Genomic DNA, 12,975 nt, shown 5'->3' on the forward strand with positions numbered 1-12,975 from the left:
GTCACACAATATAAGATGAATAATAATGTCATGTGGCTTATTTTCTGGTAAATAATTTGATCCATTTCAGATGAAAAAGTCTGTGATAATTTAGATATTTTTGGAAAGAGCGGTTATCTGCTTTGAAAATGAGAAACTTGGCATATTTGTGTTCCTACAACTGTGTTTTGTTATCCAGTATATTTAGCCATTCTTAAATACTCCTGGAAAGTGAGAATTCATATTGACCCCTTATTAAGCCCTTAATGGTAAAAAAAGTTTTATATGACCTAAATTTCTCTTGCTGCTGTTGGAACCATATTCTCTTCTCTCTTTCTTATAATTTATCTTCATATGCTTTTAGAGACTCCTGTCTCTCTCATCCAAGATGTGTGCTGATATCTATATGCATGGAGATGGGGCCTTGTAGAACTATTCTGGCCCATCAATTCAGGTCAAATCAATAAGCTACTGTCAGCTTTTAAGAAGCAAGATCCACAAAACTGATAGGACAAAGCAATCAGAGAATTCAGGTCTTCAACTGTCATAAAGCAATGATTGACTGGTTTGGCTGTAATTCAGAGTCTTATGTACTGGCTTTGCTTAACCATGTGTGTTTTTTTTCTTTGAATTTTTAACCTTATGTGATCTCTGCATAGTTCATTCACTCCATTTCTCTAAACTAAGTCTGTTTTTCTTTTCACCTTCTCCCTCTCTAGAGTGGGCTTAGGAAAAACTTTTTCAGTTCTTTTTTTATAAACTCTTTTATATTTCTTAATCTGAATTGCTTTCTATTTACTTTGTCTGCAAATCTGATATTTCAAATATTATTGAAAAAACACGATGTCTTGGGTTTTGAAAGTTCCTGAATATTTGTCTTGGAGTAATTTTGAAGTATGACACTTCAATAATAGAAGAAAATTTTATCAACAGAAATAGGTTGATTTATTTAGGAAGTGGATTCAAGAATCCATATTTCTTGAAACCTCTTTCCACTGATAATGACTGCTCAATAAAAGATGATCATTATTTTTAGACATTGAATAAAAGTAAATTTAATGAATACACAGTTTTGCCTTTCCAGGCCATGGACTCACTGTAATAACTGGAGTTTATTCAGTGAACAGTGAGTGGGTTCTTGGACCTGGATGAGGGAAGTGCTACCCGTAGCATAAATGGATGCTGTTGTTAGTAAACTGTAGTTAGTAAACACCATCGTAGTAAATTGAAGCATTCTGTATGTGCTTGTTGAAATTTTCATGGGTAGTTCTTAAGTGTGTTTATTAGCACTTTCTTAGCACTGTTCCTACATCTCTATACTCAAATGATAAGCGTAGGCAGAATGCTAAGTCATTTAATCTGAGTGTTTGACATAACACCCTGATAACTCTGGGACAGAACTTTGTAAAATCAGACTAGATTTGAGATAAAATTCTATTGTGGGTTGCCGTGTGTTTTCTGTTACCATTTTTAGGGTATTCTTGAGTTTTGAATCTTTTGCCATGTCAGTTTCATTATGAAACTTTTTATCATCTGTTGCTCTAGTATTTTATGTTATCTTCCCGCATGTTGTCTTGTTTTAGAGATTTACACAGAAAAGTCTCAGTTAAATGCTCTAAAATAAGGGCAGAATGTTTTGGGGGGGTGCCATACTTTTCGAGAGTCTATGAAAATCTTTTATGTAGGAAAGATCATAACATTTAAGAATATAGCCAGGTGACCCTAAACAAATTGCCTAACCTTCTCCATGGCTCAAGTTTCTCATCTGTAAAAGGAAGATAATCATAGTGCCTACTTCACGGGGTTGTGGCAAGGATTAAATAAGATGATCTGATGATCCATGAATGGTGATTAGCATAGCATCTGGTACATAAATGCTGAATAAGTGTAGGCTTTTATCATTATCAGATGCCCTGTTGGGACCTGTCTTCACTTCTGGAAGAAATATTAATTTTTAGAAACAACCTCTGCATTTGTGGCTTTGTCACTAGAAAAAATGGCTTTCCTTGAAGGTGCTAAACTTCAGCCTTGCAAAATTCCAGAGATCCTCATGGTCTTTAGGAAGGGTTTAATTTTGCCACATACAAGTTTACTTTCATGTTTTTCACAACGTCCCAATATTTCATTGATTTATCTTTGAAGAATGTGTTGATTCCCTTTAAACTTTTGATGAAGAAAAGGTGAAAATGTATGACATTTTTTTCTCAAAAACACATTGCATGTTGCATGAAATGTTGTGCATTTACCAGAGGTCATTTTATTACCTACCTTGACTCAGTTTTTATGAATCTTCCCTGGATGTTTAGGTAACGGATCGCTAATTGCAGTATTGTTAATTCGTACTTCAGTGATTAAATATGTACCACTTAATGCGGTGTCAAGAGATACATAAGACGGTGTGGCACTAAACCATTTTGCTCTGCCCTTTTCCTTTTGCTCCGATTCCCCACTACTCTTTAAGATTTGATTCAGAGGCAGTCATTTGACACTTCTGTAAAAGATTGTGATGCTTTTGACAAATGTTAATTGAGAAAGCACTGAAAGCCTGGCTGCATTGTAATCAAAAGAAAATTACAGAGGTTTAACAAGATGTCAGGCAAGTGCTTTACAGGAAAAGATAGACAGGTTTGAATAGGTTTCTGCAGCAGCTGGCTAGACATGATGTTTGACTAATGTACACAGGCATCTCTCATATGGTCAATAAATTATGCCCTGGAAATAAAACACATGATTAAGAAATTTCTCTTGCGAAAGAAGGAAAAAAGGTGTAGAAAGTGTGCAGTATGCATTTACGGGCAACAAGAGGTATCTCACTGCTAAAGAACTAAAGCAAACGCACACTACTTTTTGTGGTGAACTTAGGAAACTCTGTCAGTAGTGGCAGGATTATATAAATATTTATGGACCACAGCTTAAAATATTAAACATATTAGTGATTATATAAACTTGTTTTCTAAGTTCTAAAGTTCTAGTTTGTTTCTCACATTATAGAGAAAGCATAAAATAACTTAATGTTTTTGTAAGATTTTTGAAAAATAGTTATTTTTAATTTGCTGTACTCAAATCGTTGAAATTTACAGCATCATATGTATAAGGTTTTAAGAGACAGTAATCTATAAGTGTTGATAAAACTTTAGTGTGATCACCTAATAGATTTTATTTAATGTATTTTTTTTTTTTTTGAGAGACAGAGGGAGACAGAGCACAGGTAGGGGAGGGGCAGAGGGAGAGGGAGACACAGAATCCGAAGCAAGCTCCAGGCTCTGAGCTGTCGGCACAGAGCCTGACGCCAGGCTCGAACTCACAGACCCGGAGATCCGGCCCTGAGCCGAAGTTGGACGCTTAACCAGCTGAGCCACCAAGGCGCCCCCTAATAGATTTTAAATGATAGCATTAAAGTTTTACTGACAGAATTTTCATGGTTTAAACTAATTAAATGGTAGTTAATGAAGGAAACATTAAGCTCCATTATTTTTTAACCTGGTGGATTGAACAGTTGGAAAGTAATGCTAGAAGTCAACCTTTTAAAATAATTTCCTTTTTAAGTTTATACTCTAAATGTGTAACTGTGGTTCCTTTTATACTCTTTGTTCAAGTCGGTAAGATAATGTAGGGTTGTTTTCAAATTAGGCATGATTTGATCTAACCTGTTATCTTGATAAGAGATTGCATTGTAACCTGTGACCAGAAGAGTTGCTTTTTCTGCCTACATTTTCAAATGTAAATATGCCTAACGAAGCCTCAGATGTTTCCTTACTAACACAGCACAAGCATGCCAAGCTTATCTTCTGTTTGGATCTAATCAGGCATGCTCAAAATTCTCTCAAGCAAGAATGGCTGCTGGGTGGAAAGATGTCACAGTATTTATTTTCCTGCAAGATGTAGAGTGGGTGACTTTAAATTTTCTGTTGTCTTAATTATATATAATTGTCAGGTTTTTATTGATACTTTGATTATTTATAGGGTATGAATTTATATAAAAAAGAATTTTTCCATATTGTTTCATTTAACATATAATATATTTGGTGTGGACACCGCAACTTTATTTAAAACCGACCTTTGGTTTCTGTTGGATGATGCATCATAAAATATACTTAAATTGTACTCTCAAATATTTCATTGAGATACAGACTTAACACAATTCGAGTCGAACAGACAAACCGATAGTAGAGCCTCCACGACCATCACTTAGTCAACGATATGAGTAAATTGACATAAATGAATGGATTTATTCTTTCTCCGACCTTACTGGCGTTCTCACTAATTCTCATTTGGTTGGACTTGGGGTAACTGGATGGGAGGGGTTTTGTGTTGTGTTTGTGTCTATACACGTTCCCGTGTGTGCCTGTATGTGAATGCAAGTGTGTGTTTGAGGTTAATATACTCATCTTTTTTCCATAGTGCCTACCACAGCTGTGACAATAACTTCTTCAGCTGAGCTGTTCAAAACCACAGTACCAACCACAAGCACTGCTTCACAGAAAGGCCCCATGAGCACAACCGTAGCCGGATCACAGGAAGGAAGCAAGGGGACAAAACCACCTCCAGCAGTTTCTACAACCAAAATTCCTCCTGTAACAAATATTTTTCCCCTGCCAGAGAGATTCTGCGAGGCATTAGACGCGAGGGGGATAAAGTGGCCTCAGACACAAAGGGGAATGATGGTTGAACGACCGTGTCCCAAGGGAACAAGAGGTATTTCTTGTAAAATGCCAAACATCTATTTTTAAATTCAGTAAGTTGGTTCTGAATTACACCGAGGTGATTTCGAGGAAAGAGAGACATTGATGATAACTACCTCTGTTATTATTTTTGTTAACTTTGGTAACAAAACATCTGTAGACAACTTAACGGTTCATAAACTGCAAAAGTTATTGAAGGTTGGGCTGTGAATTACCTCTCCCTTTTAAAGACCTGGGTCAAGTGTGGCATTTTTTGCCCATGGACTCCAGTGAGGCTTCTTACAGCTGCCTTTCTCATTAGGAGTATCATTTTGGATGAGTCCCAAGAAAATCAAGGGCTTTTTGTTTGTTTGCTGTAAATATCTGATACTTCAATGCTGACTTTATATTTACTGTTTACAATCTGCATTATACCCTACTTTTTGTCAGTTATTGTCAACCACTTCCATTAGCGTTTATTCAAAATTTAACATGCAGAGTAGTATCATCCTAGCTGATTTCCCGAATGCCTGCAGAAAAATGGTTTCAATTTCACTGTTGTTTTCTACATCTGTTGTAGGAACTGCCTCCTATCTCTGCATGGTTTCCACTGGAACATGGAACCCTAAGGGCCCCGATCTTAGCAACTGTACCTCACACTGGGTAAATCAGCTGGCTCAGAAGGTTGGTTGGAACCTTTTAATATGATACACATTGGTGATTAAGGGCTTTAACGTCTAACATAAATAATTTAGCTTTGTATGTTAAAACCAGCTTCATTGCTCTTTGTTCAGTATAAAAATTTAAAAAATTATGCATAGTTTTGTCTGTAAACTATTTGTTCAAAGTTACATATGTTTTGGGGCATGCTGTTTTCTATGTTAAGCTTTTTAATGAATACATACTTGCTTAATTTCATTCATATTTAGTTTGTTCTGTTTCTTTTGATGTTTGTAAGACAAATAGTCCATTGGCCTAATAAATCAAATATCATTAAGTTTGCAACTGAATCCACAGAATGCAAGCAGATGTTTATGCTTTATATCACAGATGATTATAATAGAATCAATAAAAATGACTTTAAAAGGCATTAGTAACTTTAATATTACAGTGTAATGCAGTGACATTTTAGTTTCTCCTTCCTCATTCACCTTTCTGAAATGCAAGCAAGTGGTAGATAACACCTCCCAGTATCATGCTGATTACATTCTGGTTTAAATTTCTGGATCTTTGGAATAAATAAATCAGATTTTTAAGCAGCTGTTTAAAATGGTGGTAGTGAAATTGAGAGAGAGCTATCTAAAAGATTTTTTTAAAAAGGGATTTCTGGTTTTCTTCTTTTCTTTTCATTTCTTTTCAAGGTCTGGTTAAGAATTTCTTTTGTGTCTTGAGGATTTAAGAACCTTTAATCATCTGAAATGAAGAGAAAGTTATTGGTCTCAATTAGTTGCAGATTTTGACATATTTGCAACTATTTCTCTCACCACAACAGAGATACTCGGGAAAAGAACAAGAAGCCACAAACAGAACAAGAAGTCATACTGAGATAATATAAATTGTCATTTCAGATCAGAAGTGGAGAAAACGCTGCTAGTCTTGCCAATGAACTGGCGAAACATACCAAAGGGCCAGTGTTTGCTGGAGATGTGAGTTCTTCGGTGAGATTGATGGAGCAGTTGGTGGACATTCTTGATGCACAGCTGCAGGAACTGAAACCTAGTGAAAAGGATTCCGCTGGACGGAGTTATAACAAGGTAGGTAGGAATTTCCTGTTATTTAGTCAGACATTTTATATGGCAGCTCTTCATTCTTCTAGCGTTGGACTGCCAAACCCCTGCCCCCCCATGCTTGACATATACTTAGAAACAAAATTTCTAATTCGGTTAATTTCCCAAGAGAGAATTAGAGTTGAGAAAGGAGCAACATGACAAAAAAAAAAAAAAGTTAAAATCTCTGAGGGAGATTTTAGTTGGTAGCAAACATTGCCTGATCGTGGTCAGTACTCCCACTTACAAACACATTATCTGCACTTGAAGAGATTATGTGTTACACACCTCATACACTCTGGACGCTAATACATGCAACTCTTACGGTGGCAGCAAAATTGCACCGCATAGAGGAATGTTAGCCACTGTAATACTGTTTTCAATTGCAGGTTTGGGAAGAAGGACAGGTTTCCCTCTCTAAGAGGATGGTGTTATTAGTGCTCTTAATCTTTCCTAATATGACAAAAACTTGGTAGCTCTTTGAACCATACTATAAAATAAGCCTATGGGATTCCTATTAAGCCAAAATCCGTGGCTAATATGGTTTTACAGGGTTAAAAAGTAGACACTTTTGTTTCTTTTAACCACATATTTTGGCTCTAGTTTTATCACAGTGCTTTGGATTAGTATATTTAATAAAATGCAGCTATAAACTGTAAATGTGCAGTTTTGGCAGTCAGCGTAAACTCACAAAAATCCAGAGGACTGCTGTGCATAATAAACTTTGAGCTCAGGAACACAAGCCTAAGTTCTGAGGATTTCTTTTTTCCTCATTTCGACAGATAAAATCTAACCTCTGATTTTCTTTTCTTTTACTAAAAAGCTCCAAAAACGAGAGAAGACATGCAGGGCTTACCTTAAGGTATCTCTCCTGTGCTGTCACCCTGCTTTCTCCCTCCTTCAGCTACCTGCCACGCTTTCTCATCTTGCTGCATGATCCAATGTATTTCAGTCTTTGATAATTATATAATGTGCCCCATATCAGCTGTACAAATGTTGGCTTTTCTCGGGTATATTACTCTCAGAATAAGCAAATAATTTACTTTTATAATTTTTGCTCTTTCTTCATTTATCCAAACATGCAAGAATTTTAATGAAATATCCTCTGAATTGGAAAGTAATCATACAGTCTCTTTGTTTCCTGTTGTCATCTCTGTGGATTAAAAAACAACTTGAGTAAAACAGCTATGATATATTCTTGGCAGTTTATCATATCAAAGACTGTAGAGTCATAATGTATGTGCATGAAAAAGTCACTGCTTTCTTATCTCTGTGGTGTACTCTTAAATAAAAAAAAAAGGCTTTGTCCTGAAAGTTTTAGGAGTCATTTCTAGAAGCAGGTTGATATGGGGATGGGTTACTAGAAATGAAATATAAATAATGTGACAGTGTTATCAATATATGTTCTATGTTGGTTTTTATCAGGCTAATAGAAACAGAAAGCCTCTGTTTGGCTCAGAATCCTTGTTCACTCCAGCCGATTTTTCTCCCTGGTATATCCAAGTAATAGGAAGCATGCTGAGGCTGACAGTGGAAGTGTGTCACGCTGGTTTTGTGTGATAGATCAAAATAATAATACCCGATTGCATTTTGTTTTATTATGTGAATTTTAGAAGTTTCTTTTGGGGGGGTGGTTATATTCTAATCCTACTCCTCTGGGGGCCGTATCCTTAATAAATCATACCTTGAAGAACTAATTCACATACATAGGACAACAAAACGAAAAACCCTGTAGTTTTGTAGAATAGAGGTTATTCAAAAGCCATGACTACCAGTTTTAGTTGCAAGAGCTTAAAAAAAAGGGGGGGGGGCTGTCACTAGCTCGTAATAGACAGTGTTGGATCTGAAAACTTTACAAAAGGAAAGGTGTCGGGAAAGTCTGTTTTTAGGTAGTAATATTCTGAATTTCCTTTTTAGCCTGTTTAATGGGGGCAAAGAAATAACTGCTGAAGTGTATAGAATTTGTCATACTGAAATTTTCAGTTCACCTTTAAGGTGTTAGTTAATGTGTGAAATGTAATAATTGGTATGTTGCCCAGGACATAGATCTCAGTGGGAAAAGAATAGCCTTCTTTCTTTGGCAGGGAGAGACTACTTAAGGAATATGATTAGGCTAATGATCATTTTTGATTCCGCTAGAAAAGTACAAATGGTAATAAATACGGAGTGTTTCAAATTAATAAAAACTTGTCATCAGCGAGTTATGTGTATGCGTAGTGAGTTTCAGCGTGACCTTAATTTCTGACCAGTGTCATTTTCAGTATCTCTCAAATGAGCTTCTCTGCCCAGATAAGACTAATAAAACTACTTAAATTACAAATCAGAAGCTGACTTACACTATGCAAATGAAGTGAGTTCCCACTTGGTGACAGAGGATTCATTTGTAACTTAGATTAGAGGCTCCAGTCTGTATTTCTTGGTGACTAATGAATCTGGCCTCAGCAGACCAATTTCTGTTCCACTCTAGTTAATGGCTGCAGCAGTATCACTGTGAGCATTTTGACTATTCTATCTCCCATTAGAGAGAGAAAAAAGCCTTTAACGCTACTTGGAAGTATCTTCCACCTGCCAGGAAGGTCGTGGTGGCTCACAAGGCAGACAGAACGAGGATATTAAGATGGATTAAGCTAATTAATCTTACTCTGACAGTAGCTTCAAACAACTTTTCCCCTTGCTTATTCCAATATCGTATCTCAAAGTAGCGATTTTTGTTGTTCTTTGCACGATGTATGTTCTTTTCCCTCAGTGATTACCAATAGATCAAAACAACTTATATATGGCCTTAATGACATATTATGACTAGGTAAATGGGATAGAGTAAATAAACTTAGTGATTTCAGCTCTCCAAGCCATAGTCAATGTACGCTGTAGTTATCAGTACAAAAGCCTGCCTTCAGTTGCTTAACTGACTGGGTTGTATTTTTATTTAATGTTATTTTGTTGGTAATAAATTGAACCTACAAATATGAACATTTACAACTTGGATGGTTGTGAAGACCTTATTCTACTTTTCTGTTGTCCTAAAATTATTAGTATAGGCTTTAAATATTTGGATTGTTCTCCTGATTCTTTTAAAAACAGATCATTGTTTATGAACTAAGGTATACTCTCAAGTGTTTTCTAGCTGGACAGGGAATTGGAAGAGTGAAATGCACACAGATAATTTATAAACTTTGAAATCATCTTGGTTTTTTTCCCAAAGGTAGTAAGTAGACAGTGGTATAAGGCACTATTTTGATTACTCTTTTAGTTCATGTTCTAAAAGACAGTGTGGTTTAACTTTTCAAGCATAAATATCAGGCTATTCTAGAGATCTCAGGGCTTTCTATTTAGAACATTTAAATCTTGAGGTTATAAGTAGGAATGACATGTGTGTAAGAGTAATTCCTCAGGTTAAGAGCTGACGTTGAGATACTATTAGATGAGTATAAACGAGCCATCTTTTTACGTTTACCCATTAAAATCAAATAGTGTTCTACTAATCTTCAGCTCCATTTTGAGATGGTAAGATATTTTTCAAGTTGGCCAGGTAGATGTTGTTCAGGTGCTCTTCCATCTTGAAATGAGAGTAAATCATCATGACAGATAAATATCACAATTGTCACTAGTCAGTGAGTGAAAATCACCTTGGTACTAGAAGCAGTCAAAACTAATGATAGTTTTCTAATGGATGCAGGCAATTGTCGACACAGTGGACAATCTTCTGAGACCTGAAGCTTTGGAATCCTGGAAACACATGAATTCTTCTGAACAAGCGCACACAGCAACGATGTTACTCGATACATTGGAAGAAGGCGCCTTTGTCCTGGCTGACAATCTTGTAGAACCAACCAGGGTCTCAATGCCCACAGAAAATATTGGTAAGTGAATATATTGTCAGCTTTAATTTTGATTTAGAAGGTACGTGTTTAAGAGAATGATGCTTCCCTTCTGAATCTGTTTTTTCCCAGAGCCAAACTTCTCTTTTGTCAAATTACAATTTATTGGTCACACTTCATAAAATTAATGCAGAAGCCAAAATCTCTCTGTATCTTCTAAAAGTTGGTTTTATGTAGGTTTTTTTTTCCAACTGAAAAATCATTAAAGAAGTTTAGAGTACTTAAATGCCAGAATATGGATTGCGTAAGTAATGAAAGTGCTTGCTGTGGAACTGGGGAAAACGCTTTCCCATTTTATATAACATGTTCCTAATGAATTTAAATTACTTTCTGGAATGTATCCTCCCGGTCAAATATTTTAGGCACACAGAATTTGAGCCAAATGTTTATACTAAACACAACTGCCTTCAGGTGAAAATGTGGTCAACGAACTACATCTCCCATAATGCAGAATATACATGCTTCATAGATTGCAAAATAGCTGCAGATAGTTTCGAAGCACAATTTAGCATTTAAATGCTGGCCGTGAGAGGTAGGAATTCACTTTTGATGATATTTGAAAAACTCAGTAAGTACAGTAAAATTATATTAATATAGGCTTGAATGATTTAGAATTGTTGGTTATTCAGAGAGGGTGAACTCAGATGACGTTTATAATATCTTAATAAAGCAAATAAGTTTCCCAAGCATAAATATAAACAAACAAAAAACAAAAGGGAACACAGACTATTCCTTCCACCAAAAGAGTGCATTGGTGCAATAGATACTGGAAAAAACTATGTGGGATCCCATATCTTATTGCCTAATTGTACCTGCCTAAATCGTGGGACTTCATGTTTTAAAATGCAGAAAATAAAGGTGTATAAATCAGATTATGATAATTGCATTTAAAGTCAAAGGCTTAAGTTTATTTTAAATAACTGAACTTTTAGAAAGAAATAAAGTGTTATTAAAACCGTATGTTTTTGTGTACTCTGAGCTTTGGGAATGATAAAGAACTCAGTAACCTCAAATTAGGTGAAACGAGGCGACAGTATGTAAATTGGCCTGCCGTGATCTGGGATAGCGGTCATAAGGAAAATGGTACTCTGCCACAGCCTTAGTAGTAATACAGAATGAATAAAGCTCTCTGTTTTGTCCAAAACTTTCATTATTTTTGGTTAATTTATTTGCTAGCCCAATAAGATTCCTAAGATATACATTGAACAATTCTTCTCAAATTTTTCCAGTGATATACCTGTAAGGATAAAAAAGTGTAAAGTTGATCATCTTAGAGGATGAATCGTAGAAAGTATTATTTGAAGTGGCACGTTTGACCTACATTTGTTTTCAAAATCTTCTAATGGCTATTAAAAAAAAAAAAAAAACCACCTGAAATTTCCCTTTTATACCCTTTCCAGGTATGCAGAAATATTTGATGGGCCAGGCTGATATGCTGTGCTCCCATCAGCTTCATCAGTTTAGCATATATACAGGACACATTGTTAATTAGATATCTGAGATAATTATATGGCAGCTTGAGACCTAGTCTGAAAATGTAAATGTCCGGGAATATTTTTTTTCTAATACCTGTTTTCAAGAGTTCTAAAGTATTACACTTCATGCTGGTTTCTTTTCTTTTCTTTTTTTAAATTTTTACCTGAAAAAAGACAGGGCACCTGGCTGGCTCAGTCAGTAGAGCATGTGACTCTTGATCTTGGGGTTGTGAGTTCGAGCCCCATGTTGGGTGTAGAGATTACTTTAAAAACCAAAAAAAAAAAAAAAATCTTAAAAAAAATAACAAAAGACATTGTTGGTGAAGTTTGTTATAGAATGTAGTGCACATGTACTTTTGATTTCTAAAATACAAACAATTTGGTGGCAAATACCATCCATGATTTAGTATGAGGAAAGCATTTACCTTTTTCCTGGGACTTGTTCTCTTTTTAGACATGAGGACTAAAATAGCCCATTATTCCTTTATGTCCTCACTTTCCCAAAGCTCTTAACTAAATTTAGGGCATGGCTACAATATCTTAGGTATTAAGACAATTTGATTTGACTCCTTAGCGATTTCTCCTTGAATCCTTAGTTTAACTTTATTGTGTGATTTACCCTTATAATACATGACCTCATAAAAATTGTATAATTATATCTCATATAATTATATTTGATTATAGCTTTTTAAAGTCAATTTGGAGGTATAATTTCTATATAATACAAGCAGTGGTTTTAAGTGTACAGTTGGTGAGTTTTGACAAATGCACACCCATGTGACCAACATCACCTCAGAAGGGCCCTTGATTCTCTTGCAGTAGATCTCCTCATACCCCCAGCCCCCAGTGATCGCTGGTCTCTTTTCTGTCACTAATTTAGCTTTGCCTTTTCTGGACCTTTAGTTGAATGGCATCATGCCGTATGTACTCTTTTTGATCTTGCATTTTTTACACAGAACAATGTTTTTGAGATTCATCTGTGTTGGTAAGAGCATCAATAATGCAGTCGTTCATTTTCCTTGCTGAGTAGTATTCCATTATAAGGAAGCACCACTAATTGTGTATTTATTCACTTGTTAGGCATTTACGTTGTTTCTACTTTTCCACTGTTACTGATAAAGCTGCCCTTTTCCCACGTGTTTATACTGTTTCATACTCCTAAGTGCTATGAGACTTCCAGTCACTCCACATCCTCATGAACATTTAGGATTGTCAA

General features: G+C 35.7%; 1 protein-coding gene across 25 annotated transcripts in view; it reads left to right on the plus strand.

The window, feature by feature from the left end:
• The window catches only part of ADGRL2 (adhesion G protein-coupled receptor L2), a 619,307-nt gene that overhangs the window by 573,310 nt on the left and 33,022 nt on the right, over nt 1-12,975 (plus strand). For 17 of the 25 annotated variants that reach the window (XM_053214320.1, XM_053214321.1, XM_053214304.1 and 14 more), the window contains 5 exons: nt 4,381-4,674; nt 5,221-5,324; nt 6,209-6,394; nt 7,230-7,268; nt 10,083-10,266. In XM_053214320.1, the coding sequence (XP_053070295.1) occupies nt 4,381-4,674; nt 5,221-5,324; nt 6,209-6,394; nt 7,230-7,268; nt 10,083-10,266 (807 nt within the window). The remainder of the gene's footprint in view (nt 1-4,380; nt 4,675-5,220; nt 5,325-6,208; nt 6,395-7,229; nt 7,269-10,082; nt 10,267-12,975) is intronic. The other 8 variants (XM_053214317.1, XM_053214319.1, XM_027058773.2 and 5 more) reach the window with 1 other exon arrangement.

The sequence above is a fragment of the Acinonyx jubatus genome, chromosome C1, assembly GCF_027475565.1.
Source record: "Acinonyx jubatus isolate Ajub_Pintada_27869175 chromosome C1, VMU_Ajub_asm_v1.0, whole genome shotgun sequence".
NCBI lineage: Eukaryota > Metazoa > Chordata > Mammalia > Carnivora > Felidae > Acinonyx > Acinonyx jubatus.